The following is a 23,160-nucleotide window of genomic DNA, read 5'->3' as shown; positions in this document are numbered from 1 at the left end:
TTTTTTTCTGCTGCGTGGTCCATAAGCCCTGTACTGTGTGGTGGAGGACATGGGCTCCCCACCCTATCAGGGATGCGTCCGTTGTTAGGACTATTTGTGGTACAGGCTCTTGGAACAGTCGTCCTTTGCAAAGGTTTTGTGGATTCCACCAATGCAGAGAGTTGTATGCACGACTGGTCACCAACACTAGGTCGTTTAATTGTCCTTGAGCCTGGTTTCACTGACGTGCTAGGCACTCCTGCAGCGGACGCATGTGTAGTCTTGCGTGGGGGACTATGAAAATGCATGAGGCCATCATACCTATCAGTTGCATAAACACTCGGGCTGGGAGCGAGTGTTGGGGCGTGAACCTTCGGATTAGCGTCTGAATGCTGTTTATTCTGACAGAATTCGGCTGTGCTTTCCCTGCCAGGGTGTCTATCATCGCTCCCAGGTATTGTTGTACGTGGGCAGGCTGAAGATGGGACTTTGGGTAGTTCAGCGAGAAACCTAAACTGTGCAGGAGGTGAATAGTGTGTGACATGTGGCTGGCACATTGCTGGGCTGACTGTGCTTGTATTAGCCAGTCGTCCAGATATGGATAGACATGAATATACTGTCTTCTGAGATGTGCTGCTACTGTCGCTAGGCACTTGGTAAATACTCTCGGGCTGTGGTCACCCCGAAAGGAAGGACTTTGAATTGATAGTGCTGATTTTGTATTGTAACCTGAGATATTTCCTGTGTGCTGGGTGTACAGGTATATGGAAATATGCCTCTTTCAGGTCTAGTGTTGCGAGGAAGTCTCCTTGACGCAACAGTGGTAACACCTGCTGTAGAGTGAGCATGTGGAAATGCTCTGATAAAATGTATTGGTTTAAGGGCCTGAGGTCCAAGATTGGCCTGAGAGACCCGTCCTTTTTGGGGATTAGGAAGTATAGTGAGTATACTCCTGTACCCTGGTGTTCTAAGGGTACTGGTTCTATGGCCCCCTTTTGAAGCATGCCGATGACTTCCTGCTGCAATAAGTGTAGGTGTTCTGCGGACATAGGACGGTGTTTTGGGGGTATGTTGGGAGGTGTGGAGATTAATTCTAGGCAATAGCCATGCTGGATAATTTGCCTCACCCACCTGTCTGTAGTGATATTTTCCCAGACGTGTAGGAACTGCTGTAATCTTCCCCCGACCGGTGTTACATGGTCTGGGGGTAGTGACAAGAAGTCACTGTTTGGTATTGGTAGAGGATCTGGTGGTGTTATTCCCTCGTCCTCTACCTTTGCTGTTATTGCCACGGTATCCACCTCTACTGTTTTTGTTGTAGGTGTTTTGCGTGTTCCCTTTGTTGTATGAGGTTTGCTGCGCTGAGCCTCCTCTTGCAGCTCCTCTGTTGCCGGAGCGATGAAAGGAGCCGCTTCTGTATGGTTGTGACTGCAAGGCTCCCATAGACTTGGCTGTCTCGGTATCCTTTTTCATCTTGTCTAATATTGTGTCCACATTAGGCCCAAACAAATAATCAGGGTTCACTGGCTGATTAAATAAAGTGCTCTGAACCTAATTTTTAAAGCCAGAGATGCGGAGCCACGCATGTCGTCTGAGCAGGACACTGGTATTGATAGCCCTGGCTGCTGTGTCTGCAGCGTCTAGCGCGCATTAGATGGAGGAGTTAGATATCAACTTTCCCTCTTGTATTAGGAATTCTGCCTGTTCTTTATAAAGGTCAGGTAGATGTTGGAGAAGGTGCTCAAGTGTGTTGTAGTGTGCCCTGTCATACCTAGCTAACAGGGCTTGAGTGTTTGAAATTCTCCATATGTTAGCTGCTTGAGCAGCTACTCTTTTGCCAGAAGCTTCCAAAATTTTAGACTCTTTGTCTGGAGGTGGAGCTTTGCCAGTGGTTTGAGAATTAGCACGTTTGCGTGCATTGGATACTACCAAGGAGTCCAAGGGCAGCTGTCCCTTAATATATGTAGGGTCCCCTGGTGCTGGACTGTATTTCTTTTCTATCCTGGGGTTAATGACTCTTGCCCTAGTAGTTTCTTTAAATATGTCCCCAGCGTGTTTAAGCACTCCTTTCAACATTGGCAATGTTTTCACTGATCTTTCAGAAGTGTTGAAAGTGTCAAAAAGGAAGTCTTCTTCAATGGGGTCCGCATGCATTTCCACGTGGTGGTTGTATGCCGCTCTTTCAATGAATGCATTGAAGGCTGCTGTGTCCTCTGTAGGCGAAGTTTTTACAGGGTATGCATTATTGTCTTGCGTGGGCTGAGAATCTGCAGGATCTACAGCATCAGTCCATGGTTGATTTTGGTTATCCTCATTGTCCACTGGATAATTATACAGTTCACTATCGTCATATTCCACATCCTCATCTGTGTGGGAGGGAGAATATGTATAGGTTTCTTGCAGCTGTGTTCTGATAGGCTCAAAGAGAATTGGAGATGTAGAAGAGTCTCTTTTCTTTTTGAGTGGTATTTTGTAGTGTTCAGCAGAAGTGTCTGGTCTGATTTTCCTTTTCAATAGGGTAATTGTGCCAGTATCTGGGTCCACATACAGTTTAGACTGTTCTTCTGTTGAGGGCTCTTGCTCTTCATGTGCTTGAGCTCTTTTCCTTTGTATAGCCTTTTTTGTTTGTGTCGGTTCGATCTCCGTTGTTAGTTCGACCGATCTTTGCCGCATGTGCACCGGAAGTCCGAATTTTATCGGTCCGAGGGGCTTTGGTGCTTCGACGGTCTTTTTCGGCTGTATGACTTTTCTCGATGCCGTGATTGGTATCGACACAACTGTTTTTGTTTGGTCGATAACCACTTTTTTGCTTGGAGTCGTCTTCGGAGCTTGTTGCTTCGAATCGATATTTTTCCTCGGCTCGATCGACCCCTTGGCCTCGACCCTCGTCTTCGGCTCGAGTGTTCTTGTTTGCAACGTCTTCGGCTTGTCGACTTTTTGTTTCGGTTCGACAACCATCTTCTGCTGGAGTCCTTTGTTTGTGTTGCTTGGCGTCGGTATCGATCTTGTCGGCTCGACGGCCTTTAGCTTAGGCATGTCCCTGGGCGTACTGGCTCTCGGCTCGACAGCCCTGATATGCGACGCATCCCTCTCGGCGGCCATTTTGTGGTTGGTCGGCGCCGATGGATTTGCGTCTTTTGGTCCGGTTTCGGTTTTGCCTCTGGAACATTCGGTTTCGATATTACCAGGGAATGGTAATGTTGCACCGATGGCTCTTGCCTTACAGACTTGCGGGACTATAGAATCGATGTTTTGATCTTGGCTAAGGCCTTCCGGCGATGCCTCGACCTGAGCCTTTGGAAGCGTTTCATTGTATGTACTGGGCTCCGTACTCCCGGTTGGCCCCATGTCCTCGCCGGAGTTGTCCTCGGCGGCTCCGATGCCTTGATCGTCGTCCCCTACCTCGACGATGTCGTCTTCCTCGTCGACGTAGTAGTCGGAGTCATGATCCGACCCCTGCTCCGAATGCTGGTCTGAGTCCTCAGCTTCGACGACCTCTTCGCCGTCTTCAAAGATGTTCTCAGGGTCAGGCGCTGGCTTCTGCATCGTCTGCATAGCTGCTCTTCGAATCCGAAGTGTTTTCTTTGACGAAACTGCGCACAAGCTAAGCAGTCGGCTTCATTGTGTTCAGGTGATAAACACTTGTTACACACAGGGTGTTTATGGGAGAGGGTGGCGCCGCGGCCAGGGCGACTGACGCTGGAATCTGGGGACCACGGTTCGATCCCCGGCTCCGGTGGCAGGTTAGCCCAGCACCATGTGACTCTGGGCAATAGCTCGCTTAATCTTCCCGACGGCCCCCAGCGCCTAGAGACCCTTACGGGTGATTGTGCGCTTTACAAATGTGGACTTTACTTTACTTTATCTATGTGTGGGAATTTTGAGTTACAATTGGTGATCTTTTGAACGGACTTCGTTCCATCGACGAAAGGCCTCTGGTGTCGTAGAAAGCCCCCTGGCCCGATTTGACGCTGTGAGTAGAAAATAATAGAAAGAAAGTTGTCGTCACCGATCGAATAACAATACAGACGACCCCGAAGGACTTTTGGCCTATTAGAAAAGTTTTTTATCGATTCCGAACTCAGAGTTGGAAATCACATCCGAACCCAATGGCGGAAAAAAACAATCTAAGGATGGAGAGGATGCCCATGCGCACTGTAGTCCAGGGGAGGAGCCACCTATCTTGTGATACTTCGAAAACTCTTCCAGGACAACAATGTGCAATCATCCGGACCCAACACTAGGCGGCGATCTATGCACAGATGAATTCAGCAGCCCACATGCCTCGAACACATAGTACTGGTAAAATAACAATGTATTGAGATGTGAGTAACTGCTAGTAGCTGAGATTAGTTTAAACATTCCATCCATCACTTTTTTGTATACTTCAGTGTGTTGCCCTAGGTTTGAAGGGTATGCCCAGACAGGCGTCTCATGCACACGGTCACTGGAACCAAACTGTACCTGGCTGAAGAGCCCATAACTAGGGCGAAACCAGTCCTGGGTTGCTTGTGTTCCGGTTCAGGGAGGACCTGGCTTTGCAGTTTGGGCTGGACTGTAACAACTGGAGCAAGGTCAAGACTGATTTGCATATAGCTGGGTCCAAACTGAGGTGACATGGTGTGCAAAATAACAATGGATTTCGATGTGCCTGGAGTAATTACCAGTGGGTGAGATTAATTCAAGCATTTCTTCCATCACTTTTTTGTATACTTTAGTATGGTTAGGTTCAGGACATAAAGACCCAAAACCCCTTGCATACCACGTCACACATACAGAGGCTACTGTGAAAGGTCAGAAGTCCCTTCCTCCTGAACCCCACCGTACTCCAAAAATAGATCATCACTGTGGAAATATCCCTTGTGATTCAAGCCACCTCGATCACATTCACCTGGGCCAAAAGACAGTCAATCTTCCTCCCAGAGACCTTCCACTGGAGGAACCCCTCAAATACAGACTAAAGTTGGATTCTAAAACAAAGTGCCAAAGTATTCCACAATAAACACTGGGCCATGCCGCCTTAAATGCACAATAATCCAAATGCACAAGTTACTACTTGTGTAGCGATATATCTGTAAGAGACATTAGTTAGTGATAGATTCCTTACCTTAGAATTTCCCCAGGCGTCAGACTGGATCTGGAAATTTTTGCGTAGCAGTACCCTTGCGCGTCGGTAGGCGTCGTCTGCGGCTCTGCGTCCATCGTCGGCGTCGTGGGAGCCGTGATGACGTCGTCGGAGTACTTAGACGCCGCCTCCACGTGCTGACGTCAGTTCTTAGACACAGCTTTTCCGCGCCAGAAGCGCTGAGCCATGCCAAAAACCAACACTGGTGCCATTGAAACTAGGGCCCTGAAAGGGAGTAACCCTAACCCTAGATATCGGTTCGCAGAACGAGGAGGATGGGCGGGTCGGTAAGGAATATATCACTAACTAATGTCTCTTACAGATATATCGTTACACAAGTAGTAACTTGTGCATCTGAAGGAGACACGTTAGTGATAGATTCCTTACCTTAGAATAGATACCCCAGCAATACCAACCCCGGTGGTGGGTCTGCGAACCAATAATCACACCAGAAAGTCCTGGAGGACAGAACGGCCAAAGAAGCCATCCCTCCGGACTTGGCTGTCCAGGCAGTAGTGTCTTGCAAACGTGTGCAGCGATGCCCACGTAGCTGCCTGACAGATGTTTTGTAAGGGCACTCCCCGGCCCAGGGCAGCTGTTGTCGCCGTGGCTCGGGTGGAGTGAGACCGCAATCCAACAGTGGGCTCCTTTCTAGCCAAGGAGTAGCATGCCTGGATACACAAGATGATCCACCGGGAGATGGTCCTCTTGTGTACCGCTTTCCCCTTCTTAGCGCCCACGTAGCCAACAAAGAGTTGGTCATCCACCCGGAACTGGCGTGTGCGATCCAAGTAGAATGAGAGCGCACGTTTTGGGTCCAGACGGTGGAGCCGCTCTTCCTCTTTAGAGGGGTGCGGTGGCAGAAAGAAGGTTGGCAAAGTGATAGACTGCCCGATGTGGAAGGCTGTGACAACCTTGGGCAGGAAAGATGGCTTAGTACGCAACACAACCTTGTCCGGATGGACAGAAAGGAAAGGATGAGTACAAGAAAGGGCCTGGAGCTCACTCACTCTCCTGGCAGAGGTGATGGCAACCAGGAAAGCAGTCTTCAGAGTAAGAAGGTGGAGAGGACAGTTGTGAAGTGGCTCAAAGGAGCGCACATCAGAAACGTAAGAACAAGGTTCAAGTCCCAAACGGAACAGGAGGGAACGTGTGTGAGATGCCCTTAAGAAATCTATTTACAATGGGAGACTTGAACAAAGAAGGTTGATCAGGCAGCCTCAGAAAGGCTGAAAGGGCAGAAAGGTAGTTCTTGATAGTGCCCAGAGCAGAGCCCTGCTGGGCAAGAGAAAGAAGGAAGAGGAGAACCTCAGAAAGAGGGGCAGAGAGGGGATCCACAGCCTTTGCTGTGCACCATGCCACAAATCTGTTCCACCTGCAGGCGTATACCGACTTTGTGGAGGGACGCCTGGCTGCCAGAATGATATTACAGACTTCAGGAGGCAAGTCAAATGGCCTCAACTGCCGCAGCTCGATCTCCAAGCAAGGAGGTGGAGACTGGACAGGTTCGGGTGGAGGACCGTCCCCTGCTGCTGCGACAGGAGGTCCTCCCGAAGAGGCAGACGTACCGGGGGATCAACTGACATACTGAGCAGCTCTGGATACCAGTACCTTCGAGCCCAGTCCGGAGCCACAAGGATGACTTGGGCCCGGTCGCGCTTGATCTTCTTCAGCACTCTGGGCAGAAGTGGTATAGGCGGAAAGGCGTACAACAGACCGCAACTCCACTCGCGACGAAAAGCGTCTCCGAGCGAGTGCCGCCTTGGAAATTCCAACGCGCAGAACAGATGACATTGCGCGTTCTCTTCGGTGGCGAATAGATCTAACCAAGGCTCTCCCAATTGCTGAAAGACGCCTTGCGCCACGTCCGAGTTCAGACGCCACTCGTGATCCATCATGCACCGACGGCTGAGCTCGTCCGCCTTGGCGTTCAGAGAACCTGACAGGTGTTGAGCCACCAGGGTCACGCCCTGGCGTTCCAGCCATTGCCAGAGGCGCAGAGCCTCCTGGCAAAGGGTCCACGACCCCACCCCGCCCTGTTTGTTGCAGTACCACATGGTGGTAGTGTTGTCCGTGAACACCTGCACTACACTCCCCCGGACAGAGGGGAGGAATGCCTTCAGTGCTAGACGAATCGCCCGCAACTCCCAACAGGTTGATGTGGAGCCGAGCCTCCGCCGGAGACCAGAGGCCTCTGATCTCCACCTCTCCCATGTGGCCTCCCCAGCCCTGAAGGGACGCCTCCGTCACAACTACGTGCTCCGGTTGGGGAAGGGAGAGGGATCTGCCGCTGACCCAATCGCGGTCCGTGAGCCACCACTGCAGCTGTCTCGCAGTGCCCTCCGAGATCAGGACGTGGTCGAACAGGTTGCCCTGATGCTGGGCCCACTGAAACTTCAGGTCCCACTGCAGAGCCCGCATCCGCCACCAGGCATGATGCACCAGTAGGATGCAGGAGGCCATCAGCCCCAGAAGCCGCAGCGTCAACCTGACCGAGACCCGGGATAACGGCTGAAAGATGGGAATCAGAGCCTGAATATCCCGGACCCGCTGTTCGGGTGGATAAACCTGAAACCGCGCCGAGTCTAGAACCGCTCCGATGAAGAGGAGCTTCTGAGAGGGGCACAGGTGTGACTTTGGCACAATGATGGGGAACCCCAGCTGGTGCAGGAGATCTTCCGTAGTCTGGAGGTGGCTGACGACTGTCTGGGGCGAGCCCGCCTTCAACAACCAGTCGTCGAGGTAGGGGAAGACTGAAACCCCTAACCTGCGCAGATGAGCTGCGACCACCGCCATCACGTTTGTGAACACCCGTGGGGCGCTGGTAAGGCCGAAGGGGAGCACGGTATACTGAAAGTGCTTGTGGCCAACCGTGAACCGCAGGTAGCGCCGGTGGGCCGGCAGGACGGGGATGTGGAAATAAGCGTCCTGCAAGTCCAACGCTACCATCCAGTCTCCTGGGTCCAGGGCAGCTAAGACCTGAGCCAGTGTCAGCATTTTGAACTTCTCCTCCCGGAGGAAGCCGTTGACGTTCCGTAGGTCCAAGATAGGGCGTAGGCCCCCTTTGCCCTTCTTGGGTACCAGAAAGTAGTGGGAGTAGCAACCACACCCTACTTCTGGCCCAGGAACGCGCATGATGGCCCCCTTGGCCAAGAGGGCCTTAACTTCCACCTGCAGAAGTCGCAAATGATCCCCCGATACACGGTGGGTTTGCGGTGGCATGACTGGAGGAGTCGCCTCGAAGGGGAGGGAGTAGCCTCTTCGGACGATCTGCAGCACCCACCTGTCTGACGTGACAGTGCGCCAGTGGAGGTGGTGATGGCGAACCCTGCCCCCCACTGGCGTCCAATGGGCCTGAAAGCACGGACTAGGAGGGTTTTGAGGCGGAGGCTGCGGTAGGTTGCCCCCTCCTCCGTAGCCACGATAGGAGGTGAGACAAAGCCAGTGTCAGGCGAAGTGTCTATACCACTGGCCTCCCCAAGTTCACCTGCCCAGTCCTCTTGAGACTGACATTCACGTGCCAGAGGGTCCTCGGACCCCTCCCAATCCTCCTAATCACCCATCTCCTGGTACTCAGGGTTAGCAAAGGATGGGGCCGGTTCATGGAAAGTGAACTCTCCGAACGGCGTCTGAAGCGGCGCCGCTCCGGCGCCAAAACCGGGTCGAGGGAGGCGTCGGGGACAGCGCCGCCCGAGGACGGCACCGGTGGTGACACCTGAGGGGTCAGCACCGGGGAGGTCGTTAAGTCCACCGGCGACGACCCGGATCCGGAACCGGATCCCGCGGGGACCTGCGGCGCCGGGCCCGAAGGCGCCGGCGGCGGCGGAACCGAAGCACCAGACAGCGTCGGGGCCGAAGCCCCTGACCCGCTAGGACCCCCAGACGGGTCCGCTGGGCCCGAAGGCACCGCGGAGCCCGTCGGAGGAGAGAGGGACCTCATGGCCATGAGGAACAGCTCGATCTCCTCCGGCGCTGCGTTAGGCCCAGGGACCGGAGGGTATGAGGCCGGACGCGGCGCCTGCAACTCCGACGGAGCCGCGTGGGCGGTGCCAACTGAACCCCCGGCCGCGTCGCGCGAGCGTCGGGGGGGGAGTCGGAAGAGCGATGACGTCTCTTCGACTTCTTGTGCTTACCTGATTACTTCGACCCTGAGGAGTGATGTCGACTCCCGGAGCTATGATGGCTCCGCTCCCGCGGCCGGTCCCTCGACCTCCGTCCGGACCGGGACCTCTCTTGGCGCGGGGCAGACTGCTGGAGTTCGAGTCGCTTACGGGACCGCTCCCGTCTAGCCTTCGAAGTCAGGGCCCGGCAGTCGGAACAGGTCTTGTCGTCGTGGTCGACGCCGAGACAGTGGAGACACCGACGGTGAGGGTCCGTGACAGACATCAGCCGGTCGCAATCCTCACAGGGCTTAAAACCAGGCATCCCTACCGGCACCATTTCGGAGTCGAAGACTCGAAAAAGGAAGATCAAAAGATCAAAAAGTTTTAGTCAAAAAGTGACTAAGATACCACTTTTTCCGGATCTGCGCTTCTGGCGCGGAAAAAAGAAGAACTGACGTCAGCACGCGGAGGCGGCGTCTAAGTACTCCGACGACGTCATCACGGCGCCCACGACGGACGCGGAGACGCAGACGACGCCTACCGATGCGCAAGGGTACTGCTTTTTTTTTTGCAAAAACACTTTTTATTGGTAATCAAGTGCCGAGCATACATTACAAAATAAAAGCATCTCAGACATCAGCCAACGATGTATTAAATCAGCTCAGGTCAATCAAGACACCTTTTATGTAGAACTGTCCCCAACTTACCCGCCCCACCCCGCATTCCCCCCCTCGTAGCCAGTGTGCCGCTTTCCTCCATCCCAGTCATTAACACGCTATCCCTATCTGCCCAGGACAGGGACCTCAATGAAGGGTAAGTGGTGTCATTCAACGGAGTGTCAAAACCCCCCAGGACTGCCATCAGTAATTGTAAGTAGTGTGTGTGCCTTGGTGAGTGTGAGAGATCCCAGGCTCAGTGCCCTCACTCTGAGGTCCCTCCCTCATCTCCACTTTGGTCTCCATCCGGCTGTTGGAGCGCTACCACCAGGGCCTCCCACGCCCTGGCCACCTCCAGCGCCTTGTCATTATCTAGGCTCCTAGCTTGTCGCAGCCGCAATGTACTCTCCGCTTTCGCCCAGCGCTCTAGTGTGGTCTTCCAACGCGGGTAGCTGGGGCCTTGAATAGATTTCCAGTGCATGGAGATTTCACGTTTAGCCAATATCAAGCCCAGGTCGCAGAATTTGCTGGTGACTCGAGTGCGAGGGGTGTGAGGGAACCACAGTAATAGGCATGTACCTATGTCAGGAGCGATCTGCCGGTCCGTGACAGCATTCAGGCAGGACATTACCGCCTCCCAGTAACCCGTCAGTTTGATGCAAGACCAAAACATGTGGGCGAAGTCCGCATCCGCAGTCCCACATCGGGGGCAAAGCGAGGAAGCACCCTCAAAATATTGCGAGATTTTCGTCGGCGTTAGGTACGCTCTGTGTAGGGTAAAAAACTGGACCAACTGGAACCTGGCGTTCCTCGTACCCTTCCATGCTCTGCGCAGTAGCTGTGGCCACGCCGTGTCAGGAATAGATCGCCCGATGTCCGCCTCCCACTTGGCTCGCAGCCCATCCATGGGCCGCAGGGCAGCTGTCGACAGCCGCCGATAAAGACATGTGACAGCCTTGTAAGTGCCAGCGGCCATCACCACATACTGACAGCACTCCGATGTCGGCGGTTCAGTGAGCCCACATTTCCAGTATCGGCGAATACCAGCCACTAAAGCGGCGTGGAGCAGATATCCACCTCTCGGCAGATCGTAAGAGTCCCGCAGCTCCTGAAACGGGAGCAGCGAGCCATCCTTGTAAAGGTCGCCGACCATCTGCAGGCCAAGCTCCTCCCAGACCGCCAGTGCCGACCAGTCACCGCCATGCGGGAAGGCTGTGCACATCCCGAGTGGAATTTCGGGGGCGTAAGGGCGAACGGCACCGGAGCGCTTGTGGGCCCGAAGCCAACAGCTGCGAATCGTCCGTTCCTCCAAAGTGAGCTGAGCTAGGTCCAGCTTCTGGCCCATGACTATAAAGGAGAGGAAATGTCTCGGGAACAATTTGCCTGACACATCGTCCGGGCCGCGGAACTCCAAAGCCACCGCCTGGGTGAGCCACTGCAGCTGCGCGGCCAGGTAGTACCACTCAAAATCCGGGGCCGCAAGGCCCCCGTCCGCTCTGGGGCGCATCAGCGTAGTCAGCGCAACCCGTCGTCTACCCGAACCCCAGATGAACCCCGTCGTTAGGGAGCGGAGTCTGCCGAAAACTGACGCGGGAATCCAGACCGGCAGGGTGCGAAACAGGTACAACAGTCGGGGGAGTGCCACCATCCTCAGCAACGCGACTCGTCCCGCGACTGAAAGCGGCAGCGTCCGCCAGAAACCCATGCATCCCTGTAGATTCCGAATCGCCCTGTTGATGTTACCGTCCAGGAGGGCCGCGGGCGAGTGGTAGATGAGAGTGCCCAGATAGGGGAGGCAATGGCGCTCCCATCGCAAGGCACCCTCCGGCTGGATGTCATCGGCCTCCGGAGTCAGCGGGAAGAGGCAAGACTTCCCCCAGTTGACTCTCAGCCCCGAGAGACGACCAAAATCCGCCAGGAGCCGTTCGGCCCCGCATAGGGAATCTCCCGTGTCCGCCAGAAACAACAGACAATCGTCCGCATAAAGAGAGATGTAGTGGGTGTCGGCTCTCAGCGGTAGTCCTGCATACGCTCGGCCCATCCGGGCGTGCGCAGCCAGCGGCTCTATGGCCAATGCAAATAACAAGGGGGATAGAGAACACCCCTGACGGGTCCCCCTACCCACCGCGTAAGAGGCTGAAATGGTGGTCCCCGTTTTGACACGGGCCGTTGCCCCGGCATATAGCAAGGCAGTCCATTTCACAAAGCGTTCGCCCAGACCAAAGGCCTCTAGGACGCGGAGCAGGTATGGCCACTCGACGCTGTCAAATGCTTTCTCGATGTCAATCGAGAGGATCGCAGCACCTGGAAAGTCAGCGGCCTCTCCCCCCATGATCCGGAGCAACCGGCGCACACAGGTGGCAGTGGTGCGTTGAGGAATAAAGCCCGCCTGGTCGCCATGCACCAAGGAGCGCATGTGGGTTAGGAGCCGCGTCGCGAGGATCCGGCTCAGGATCTTGTAGTCCGTGGTGAGCATGGAGAGCGGGCGGTACGCCGAACGGCTGCTCGCATCACCCTCTCGCTTCAGTAAAGGTATCACTAAGGCCTCCCGTGTAGACGCCGGCAAGCATCCCGAATCCCAGGCCTCTTGGTAAACCGCCTGCAGACGCGGAACCAACACATCCGTGTAGGCCACATAAAATTCGATCGGGAGCCCATCTGTACCCGGAGTCTTGCGGCGGGCCATGTGTTTGATGGCCACCCTGATTTCTCCCACGGAGATATCGCCGCCCAACTGATTCGCATGCTCCGGGTCGAGCCTGGGCAGCTGCGCCGCCGCCAGGAACCCCTCCAGCTCCTCCGGAGGGTCCGGCATCCTGCTCCTATAGAGGTGTTTGTAATACTGATGGAATTGGTCGTTAATGTCCACTTGCGTGTAGACCATGCGCCCCTCCGGGGTGGTCAGTGCCACTATTGGGGAGCCTCGGGTCCCAGGACTGGCCAACCACGCCAATAGCGAACCCACTTTGTCTCTTTCGGCGTGAGCCCGGACAAGGAACTCTTTATAATCGAAGCAGCGCAGTTTTTCCAACGCTGCCGCCACTACCTCCCGAGCCTCTGAGACCGCTCCAAGAGCTCCAGGGTCCGCGTGGCTGCGCCTTTCCTCAGCACGCAACCTGTCCTCACCGCGCTCCACATCCTGTAGTAGGGTTTTTCGGACACCCGCGGTGGCCGAGATACAGACGCCCCGAACCACCGCCTTAAAGGCGTCCCACTCCAGTGCCCGGCTGGAAGCCGTGCCCACATTGGCGTCAAAGTACCCTTCCACCCCGCTACGCACACTGGCCTTAAATGCTGGGTCCTCCAGCGTCAGTGGGTTCAACCGCCACGTTGGGATAGCTTGACGTTGCCTCATCCACCGCATCGACACCAGGCAGGGGTTGTGGTCAGACACCGTCCTGGTCAAGTACTCGCTGTGGTGGACCAGGCCCTGGATGTCCATTGAACACAGAATGCTGTCTAGGCGAACATGCAGATCGTGTGGAGGGGAGTAAAAGGAGAAATCCCTTTCCGTTGGATGTTGGGTCCTCCATGCATCGACTAGGCCCCAGCTACCCTGCCATGCTCTCCTACTCTGCGCCAACTTGTGAGCCGCTGCCTGCGCTAATGGTGGGTGAGAGCGATCCAGGTCCACGTCCAGCACTGAGTTAAAATCCCCCCCAAGCAGGACCGTACCAGCCAGGACAGTCGCCAGCTTCCCAGACAGTCGCGCAAAGAAGGCAGGCTGGTCTACGTTGGGGGCGTAGACGCTGCAGAGCGTCACGTCCCTCCCATCTAGGCGGCCCTGCACAGCAACAAACCTCCCCTCGGGGTCAACTATCGTCACCAGAGGCTGGAAGGGAACCCCCGCCCGGACCCATATCAAAGCCCCCCGTGCGAAGGCCGAGTAGGTGGTGTAAAACATATGCCCCCGCCATCTGCGCTGCAGGGCCCGCCCCTCGGTTTGATCAATATGGGTTTCCTGCAGGAAGGCAACCTGAACCCCCCTGCGGACAAGATGGGCATGAACCCTGTGGCGTTTCAGCATGGAATTCAGACCCCTCACATTCCAGGTCACACACTTCAGGTCAAGGAGGGTCCCCATTCCTTACGACACACACTATTCCAATGAAAGCAACTTTCGCACGCACACCGGCTACTCCCCAAGAAACGAACCCGGACATTCCCCAACAACCCCGTGTCCCACCCCTCCCCAGAATAGGTCCCCAACAGTAGAAACCCATCCAAATGAGCAAGTCCCAACAGTAACAGTCTCTGGCAACAACCAGAGTCCCACAGTAGTTATGGGAGAAGAGGGGGTGGCCTGTCGCCCTTCCCAACAGACCGCAAGCAGCTCGCTCTTTTAAGCCAGTTAGGCCTCCCCCTCGTGCCCCAAGTGTCCCGCATCCCCTCTGCTAGGAAGGCGATCCGCACCTCAAAGGCTGGCCGCCCAGCTCCAGTCCCAGGCCCAACAAGTCAATGCCGCCACTGCCCCAAACCCCGGACAGGAACACAGCAGGCTATACGATACCACTGCAGGGGAGCATCAGCCTCATTCGTCCAGCAAACCATCTGCAGTCCCAGGCGTGACATGGGGTGGCGCGGGGTCTCCAACCACCGACTCCTCCGATGTCCCCCCGTCCGTGCCACCTCGAGATCCCGACTCCACAACCGTCGCGGCGTCCAAGGTCCGGGAGATATCAGTGACCGCCCGGAGGGCCTCCCCGCGCTCCAGCTCAGTCTGTGATGCCGTAGGTGTCCGAACCTTCGGTGGTCGTTTCTTGCGCCTCTTACCCCGTCTGGGTCTTGGCGGTGCCTGCCGCTGTTCCCCGGTCGCATGAAGTGCATCCGCGCCAGTCTTGTAGAGCTCCAGCCAGTCCCAAACGTCGTCGGGAGTGTCATAGAAGGAAGATTTGCCATCGAGCATGATCCGTAGGCGGGCTGGGAACAGGAGAGAGTAGCGGATGCCCTCCTCCCGGAGCGCCTTCTTGACCGCCAGAAAGGTCGACCGCTGTCTCTGGACTTCCAAGGAGTAATCCGGATATATAGAGACCTGGGCGTTGGCCACTCTATAGGGCCCCAGAGCTCGCGCCTTTTGCAGGATGAGGTCCCGGTCCCTGTAATGCAGCAACCGCGCCACCACCGGACGGGGAGGCCGGCCCTCGGCCGGGGGACGAGCCGGCACGCGGTGAGCATGCTCTAGAGTGTAGAACGGCGAGAGCCCCTCCGGGACGACCACATCTCGCAGCCAGGCCTCCAGGTAGCCCAACATGTCGGTCCCCTCAATTTTCTCTGGTAGGCCCACCACACGAACGTTGTTGCGGCGGTTGCGCCCTTCTGCATCCACCGCCCTCTGCTCCAGTATGTGCACCCTCTGTCGCAGTTCCCCCAGCAAGGCGTCCGCCGCTTTCGACGAAGGTTCCAGCTCAGCAATCCGGGTCTCGGTCTCCTTGACCCGATCCGCCAACTTGCTGTGGTCAGCACGCAAGAGGCCCAGGCTCGTAGACACCTGCCCGATGTCATGATGCAGGGCCTCCCTGGTGTCCGCGATGGCCTTCAGGATCTGCTCCAGCTGGTTTTGCGGCAGCCCCGCCGCCGGGACGGTGTCCGGAATGGGGCCCTGGTCAGCCGCCGGCCCCTCAGCAGCGTCAGGCGGGGGTTTTAGTGGGCGTTTCCCCATGGGGGTGGTTGCGTCTCGTCCCCGCAGCAACAGGGTCGGCGTCCCCACCTGCGTCCGACTCACCAGGCCGCAATCCACAGGGTCGGTCGCCGCGCTGCACTCCCCCTGGGTCCGCCGGCCCCCGTGACCAGCAGCTCTCCAATGGCTCCTTGATCCAACTTGTCGCCTCGCAGTCCACCAAGCACAAGGTGCCCCGTTGAGTGCACCGCGCCCCTAAGTCCGCAAGCAATGTACAGGTCACCAGTCCAAAATGGCGACAGGGGCGGCCCTCCTGGGTGCCACGGAAGCGGGGTCAGGGAGTGGCGCGCCCGGGCTCCAAGAAACAGTTCCCCCTGAGGGTCCCCGAAGCCAGGCCACTAGGCTCCACGGCGCCAGCAGGGTCCCTCGACGGCCACAGGCCTGGGGTCAGCGCAAGATCCCCTCCACTCAGGACGGTGGCACAGGGTCCGGCCCCATCTCAATCCCGGGGCCCGAGGACTGCGGCTCCGCACTCCGCCAGGCCGCGCAGGGCTGGTCAGCACCCCAAGCCCGCGCTCCACAGCTTGCGCACAGTGGGGTCTCCCAAAGTCAGGCTGGCAGGGGTCAGTGCCGAGTAGATGCGACCCCGGTGGGCCCAAGCACCGTCACACGCTCCTCATCCGGCCAGCAGCAGGCCCCCCCGGGCCGGGGCCGTAGCAGGACTCCCCACCCGTAGGTGCCCCCACCTTGCCTCCGCCGATATGCCGCAGGAAGGCAGTCCGAGCCCCGCCGCCGCAGCGAGCCCAAATGTCCGGGGCTCCGGGTCCTGTGGCAGTCGGCGGCCGGCCAAGCACCGCCTCGGGCCGGCCTCTGGACTACTCGAGGCCGGGGATGCGGCCGAGCGTCAAGGCCGCAAGATGGCCGGCGCCGCCCAGCAAACTCCGGGCGCGGCGCGGGTACCGCGCGGCCGGGGATCCGTCTCCTCCGTCTCCGGTCAGGCCCCCAGGCGTGCAGGAGGAGATGCGGGCCAACTCAGGGCTTCTAGGCCGCCAGGATCATCAACGCCAGGATTACTGGGGAGGCCGCGGCGGAGCTCAGCGCTCACACGTCCACCTCCATCGGCTGCCAAGCCACGCCCCGCGCAAGGGTACTGCTACGCAAAAATTTCCGGATCCAGTCTGACGCTTGGGGATATTCTAAGGTAAGGAATCTATCACTAACGTGTCTCTTTCAGATAAAGAGTTGTTAAGAGACCCTGACCACTCTGTACATTCCTATTAAATTGCAAGGTTAATGCAGCCATTTTCCTCATCATAACACGACACATTAAGGCAAAAGAGAGTAAAGTGAGGACAAAACCTTTCCACTCAAGGCCATGTAGCTGTCTTTAAAATCCAACAGTGGACAACTATTTGCAAGTACCACAAGATGTTAACCATACCACACTATGGTATACAACATATGGTTGCTTACAATATTAATGTACAACACAGGGGTCCTGTAAATATGGACGATGTAATGTACTGTTACATTTTGATATTTATAACATCAAAACAATGAAAACAATTACAAAAATAAATAAGTGATAAAGTAATTGGCATAACTTTGCTACAAAAAACTGTAGCAAAAAAGTGTAACATTTAGAACTTAGATACCTTCCCTTGTTTGGCCTTTGTACTAAACACAGTAGTGAAGTGTAGATTATGTGGGTACAGAGTCTTATTAGGTGCAACTCCTCCCCCCATAAAAAGGCTCTCCGAATTGTGGTTATTCAAGTTTTCCACTGCATATTCCAATCTGTAATGCCAGCTAATAGGTTTATGTGCATCACAACTTGTGACCTCTATAGCGATACAGATTCACACAAGTTCAAAGAGACACTTTCAATAGTTAATTAACCTTTAGCATAGAGATTAAGGTGCATGTCCATATTTTCAGCAAAATAATAAAAAAATAGATAAAGTTCTTTATAGCTGAAACCATAAAGAAGTGCATATGGTTCAGCCAGCTATATAATTACTCTAAAGAAAGATAATTAAGGAGAGCAATGTAGTGTAACATTAACACCTGAATGTAAAGAAAATTAAATGTGCTGGTAAAAGAATAAAAAGCAAACAGCAAAGAGACACCCGCAGCTATACTCATTGTTCCAAAAGACCTGCATATTATAGTAAACGGTGTTCATAATGAATCCTGTGAAAAATACTCACTAATTTACTGATCTCTTCTTGACGATCAGGTGCTGACCTGGCAGTTGCCCGTATCATAGTGGAGGTTTGATTGTCAGTAAGTTTCTTTATACATCTCTGTCCTGCCACTATATTACATACCTAGGAGGAGAAAAGAATTTGTTATTACGTCACTTAAACTATATATCACGTACAGTGAACGGTATGTGCTTAATAAAAATGTCCAATCACAAAACTGAGATGAGAAAACCATGCAGCGTGTGGCAAGGTGTTTTCCAGCCCAAGGTGATGGAGAGGGACACAGGACATAGGTGAACATGTTTAAAAATATAGACTTTCACAACAAAAGCTTCATAAAGAAACATTTTAACTAATTTCGTTTAACTCCATGCAAAACATCAGGTTAATAGAATTTATTAAGGATAAGCAAAGTATCTATCACTGCAACTAATAAAGACAAAAAAAGTTACTGCTTCTCCAGCATAAGAATCTTATAAACCTAGGATAGCACTTTATTCTTGCTTTATGCTAGGACCTCGTTAATAGAGAAAAAAATATTTTTTAAAAACTCTCATTCAAACTGGCTTCAAAATATGATTTTCTTTTTTAAACTATTTTGAAAAAATATATATAAACTAAGATGTTCTGTACTTATGAGAACAGATTTTCAATCTATCCGCTTTTTAAACATAAAAGAAATTTTACAAAATGCCTGCAAATACATACATAACTCCAGGATTAGCATGCAGAGCAAAAAGTGCATTGTATCATTAAGGCTGAGTTTGGACTGCATAAGGCACAAATCAAGCCAGTTGAACTTCAGTCATCTTGATGTTCCCAGTTATTCAGCTGCTGTATATAACGTGCTAGCAAATAAACTAAGCCCTCCAGGACAGGAGAAGACAACGTTTTTTTCATGAATTTAGTACCAATTCCTATGATGAAGAGCAGGTAATTCATGGTATGAACTTTTACATCCGTCTCATAGGATCTTTGCTGATATTCATAAACACTTAAAAGAATAGAAAGCTGTCTCTACTTAAGTGATACTGATAGATTCAACAGGATCATATAGCAAAGGAATTGACCTCTGTGTAAGCAAACAGGTTACAATAAGGGACTTGGGCACCCATGCTGGAGTTTAAACAATAATATTTCGCAAATGTATAAACATACAGGTAGATTACTGCTTTACAAAGCTCTACCATCAATACATTCTTTGGCAAAGCTGTAGAGTGTACTGCAGCTTTGATCAAGAATGTTATCCCATGCTGAATAGATTTTCACCCTTTTTAAAAAATATTAGTTTTTGTAAAAGTGACAGCACATAAAAAGGGTGCCAATACAACAAAGGAATACATTGTTGGACTCACAACATTGGCAGCGAGCAAGGCTAACCCGGCACTAGTAGACTGAGGGGGAGAGGTGATAAAAGGGGTACTTGCAAGAGTAACAACAAAGCAGGCTGATTGGGCATAGAGAAGGGAATTGAGCATCTGGCATCCCTACCGCCACCTTGGAGACGCAAAGAGACAGTTTTGGACCTATGGAGCAACGTGCAAAGTGGCACCTAACAAGCACCAGTAGTGGTAGAGCAGGAGACAAGGAATGGTAGGAGCGGGCTAAAAAAAACCAAACCCTTAACGTAGTACACTCAAAATACGGTAACTGTTAGAATAAGAGCGCACTGCAAGTAAAGGAATGTCAAAATATATACAGTATGTGTGGTGCTCAAGATGAAAATTAGTCGGTTACCACGACCAAATCAATGTGCTAACAAGTTAGCTCAGACAAAACCTAATGTTTTCATCGAGCACTCAAAGTCCAAAGAAGTATCAGTATTGTAATATCAATTTTAATCTTGAAATTTTCCAATTATCATCTTCATTGGAAACAGTATTCAGTATTAAATATTGAATACTGAGGATTGTTTCCAATGAAGATGATAATTGGAAAATTTCAAGCTTAAAATTGATATTACAATACTGATACACTTTTTGGACTTTGAGTGCTCGATGAAAACATTAGGTTTTGCCTTAACGTAGTATTTTCTAAGGCCTCCAGCCTTCTTCTCAGCTTATGCCCAGACCTGGAGGGAGCGCTTCCATGTCGACAGATAAGAGGGGTGCGAGCCCTACAGCAGCATGTGATTATTCACTTGGCCACAACCAAGGCCAGATCCTGGCAGCGCACAACAGTTCTATTCCTCAGAGGACGTGGGCAATAACCCAGGGATCAAACCTCCAATCTGTGAAGAGGAAGGAATTTAGTTGTACAAGCATTGTAGTAACTGCAGCACCGAACTGAAGGAGGAACACGCACCCCCACAGCATATGATGTCGATCAGCGTCCTAGGCGTGACATTGGGGACAGCTAGCATTCACCACAGCAAAAAAAAAAAAGATTAATCTTGGCTGTTGACAGGTAAGCTCTTTGCAGGATGAAAAATTGGATGGGCTTGAGCCTAGCATTCTTGGAGAGCAGCCTCTCCATTTCAGGGTGGGTATTTTCATTTTCCATCTCTCGCAGAGTCCGGCCACTGAGGTCGGTCTGTGCTCCCTGAGGGCTGCTGATGAGCCAGCAGCCACTTCCCATGGTATAAAGATATAGTTCAAGAGCGTGAGTAGGGGTTCTGCTGATATGATGTACAAATTGAGACACAGGACCAGGGCATGATATGCTAGGAATCGCCATTTTAGGAAATCTGCACTGATCAACTAGCACATCAAAATGTGCTAAAGCACCGTCCTAGAAAAAAGAAAAATTGTCCGAAATCGTCACCCACCCCCACAACCATTCCTAAAGAGAGGAAGACCACTATAGCCCCAGGTGTACATAGATTTCTGAGGGGAATGGCCAAAGCAAAGGGGAGGGTTGAAGCAGTAATGCCTATGTCTTCAAAAACACCGAAATGCCACATGGAGCTGATGCAGAGCACCAAGCGTCAAGTCTGCAAGGGATCAACAGTGCTGGAAGGGTACAATAGGGGCTCCTAGACTGCCCTGACGGTTACTTTACAGGAACCTTGGGGGTTGGGAGGGGTGCTGTAACCGTCTAGACTGAATTTCGGTGTAGACGACTGACTAAATGGTTGCGATGCTTTACGATGTCTACCAAAACTACTGAGTCACAAGTTGAGTTATGTTTATAAAAATATAAAAGTGGGACGTTCTTTGATTTTGACAAGAACCTGATATATTTATTGCCATTAAGTTAAAATTTGCTGCCGGACCGGAGGTTGTTGGCTGAAAAGCTGTGTATCAATTATCTTCGACAAACGTTAAGTATTGCTGCCGGCCTCAGGGTTGTAGGCATAATGCTGTGTATTATTGGCAAATGAAAATAAGAGTCTTACGTCAAAAAAAAACAAAAAAAAAAGTCTGCATGGGATGAAACAGGCACAGTAGTCTGTCCAGCTTTCAGGGAGGGTGTGTTGAGGCAGTGTTGTCTAAATGGCGTATCGTGAACCAGCAGCACACCCACTGTAGCTGAGCTGCCAGATAATAATGTTCATAATCAGGAGCGCCAATGCCAACCTTCGCTGTGGCAAACCTCAGTTGAGACAGCACAACTCGGCTACAGTCCCCTCGCCAGACGAGGCCATCCAGCAGGCCATCCAAAGAACTGAAGATTAGCAAAGTAATACAACAGCCACAAGTGTTTTACCTTTGTTAGTGCTATTTTAACTTAGAGTGAAGGGGTTTGCCAAAAAGAGATCTGGTTACGTATTATCGATACCGCCCTGCTAAGATTGCCACCCACCAGATCCAAATCATAGATCTGAGGTTCTTAAATATTTAGTGCTGTCTATCAGATACCTCAACCCTTTTCTAACATCCAGAGTGCTCATGGATTTCTCATCAGGAGAATTGATTTAGGAAAAACACTAGTAGAGAAATAGATTGATTAACATGGGAATCTAACATTAATTTCGGCAGGAATGAAGGGCAAGTTTTAAGTACCACTACAAGATATATCTTACTGCTCATTTTTGAAAAGCCAATTTATTAAAGAGAAAAATGCTTATGGCAGTCTAATGCAAGCTTTAATGGACATATTTCATTATAACTAACAGAGTGAGAGGCTAATTAACATAAGTGACAAGAGGACTATTTCACAGACCTTTTTAAAGGAAAGATTTGAGAATAGATGGATAATGGAGCCAAACACATTGCAGCCTGGAAAGGCTGTAAAAACAACTAAGCTCTTTTAGCAGAAACCCATCATGCTCTGTCAGCAGAAGTTAAGCCAGAGAAAAGTAGTAAATTTCTTCGTCTCATCATCAGGGGGAAGGTCTATACTGATTGGTGTAAACCTTACATTTCTGTACGGTCGACCTGTATTTTTTGCCTTTTGTTGAACCCTATATTGTTGCTGGCTGTAGAACTCTGTGTACTTTACCCCTGCTAGCCAGTATTAAAGTGCCTATGCTTATCCTTTCAATAATGACGAGATTGGTATACTCCTATTTGGTATATTTAATTTCCTACAAAGCCTGTGTGTATGGTACAAAATGTACCCAGGGCCTATAAGTCGAATGTAACTAGTGGATTCCAGTACCTATTGTACCATCCACTACAGGGACAGTAAAAAACATGGCTCCAGGCCTACCACTATAGTTTTACTGTGGCAGTTTAAACACTAATATGACCTGTCAAAATAAACCCTTTTGACAGGTAAAAATCTCACTTTTCATTATGAATATGGCATATGCAAATCTTGTAGTTTGCAAGGCAGTTTGCATGTTATTTAAAAGTAAGTCATGTAGAAGTTTAATGGTAACATGTCCTTACAGTGACTAACACCCAATAGCTATCTTTCACTTTGTCATGCCTTGCTGTCCCATATGAAAATTCCAGAGTACAGTTTAAAATCCTAATGCTGTATCTCAGGACAGGACTAGCTTGAAAAATAAAGAAACAACTATTTTTAATAGTTACTTAAAATATTAAATGATGAAGTAGGATTTTTAATAACATATTAAGGTAAAACGCTTTTAGAAAGTTACCTTTACCTGACTAAAGCTCTTAGAGGCTACATTTCCTCTCCTACTTCTGCCAGGCAGTAATCAGCATTTGAATAGGTCTTAAAACGGCACTAAGTCCCAGAAGCAAACAATAGGCTGACTTGAATGGGCAGTGATGACTCCTCTGAACCTGACAGATTGGTGCTATGAGCATTCTTTTGACACAAAAGAGCATTTTCTTTGGTGACATTACAGGGTCAAATCCTGCTCGATGCCAACATCTACTTGACCAGTCTGCTTTGCTTTTACTTCAATGGCAGGGAAACTGATGTGTTTGAATTAATGGAAAATAAAAACTGAGAAACCACATTGGAGGAAACCAAATCGTAAAGTGATTATTTTAAGGAAAAACGATTTTAAGGAAATAAAAAAAAAATCTAAAGGAAACATTTTAAAGGAAAGAATTTCAAGGAAAAATCTAAAATTACATTAAGCTTGGGTGGAGCTTTTGGGTTCAGAGGTGGG

At 51.6% G+C, this 23,160-nt stretch overlaps 1 protein-coding gene across 4 annotated transcripts in view; it reads right to left on the bottom strand.

Annotated features, from left to right (window-relative positions):
• The window catches only part of AGO2 (argonaute RISC catalytic component 2), a 472,903-nt gene that overhangs the window by 276,288 nt on the left and 173,455 nt on the right, over positions 1 to 23,160 (bottom strand). For all 4 annotated transcript variants that reach the window (XM_078686698.1, XM_078686701.1, XM_078686697.1 and 1 more), the window contains exon 9: positions 17,691 to 17,810. In XM_078686698.1, coding sequence (XP_078542824.1) covers positions 17,691 to 17,810 — 120 coding nt within the window. The remainder of the gene's footprint in view (positions 1 to 17,690; positions 17,811 to 23,160) is intronic.

This window comes from Lissotriton helveticus, chromosome 4_1 (assembly GCF_964261635.1).
Source record: "Lissotriton helveticus chromosome 4_1, aLisHel1.1, whole genome shotgun sequence".
Classification (NCBI taxonomy): domain Eukaryota; kingdom Metazoa; phylum Chordata; class Amphibia; order Caudata; family Salamandridae; genus Lissotriton; species Lissotriton helveticus.
The sequence above is the reverse complement of the archived record's forward strand: the minus strand, read 5'-3'. Positions and strand labels throughout refer to the sequence as shown.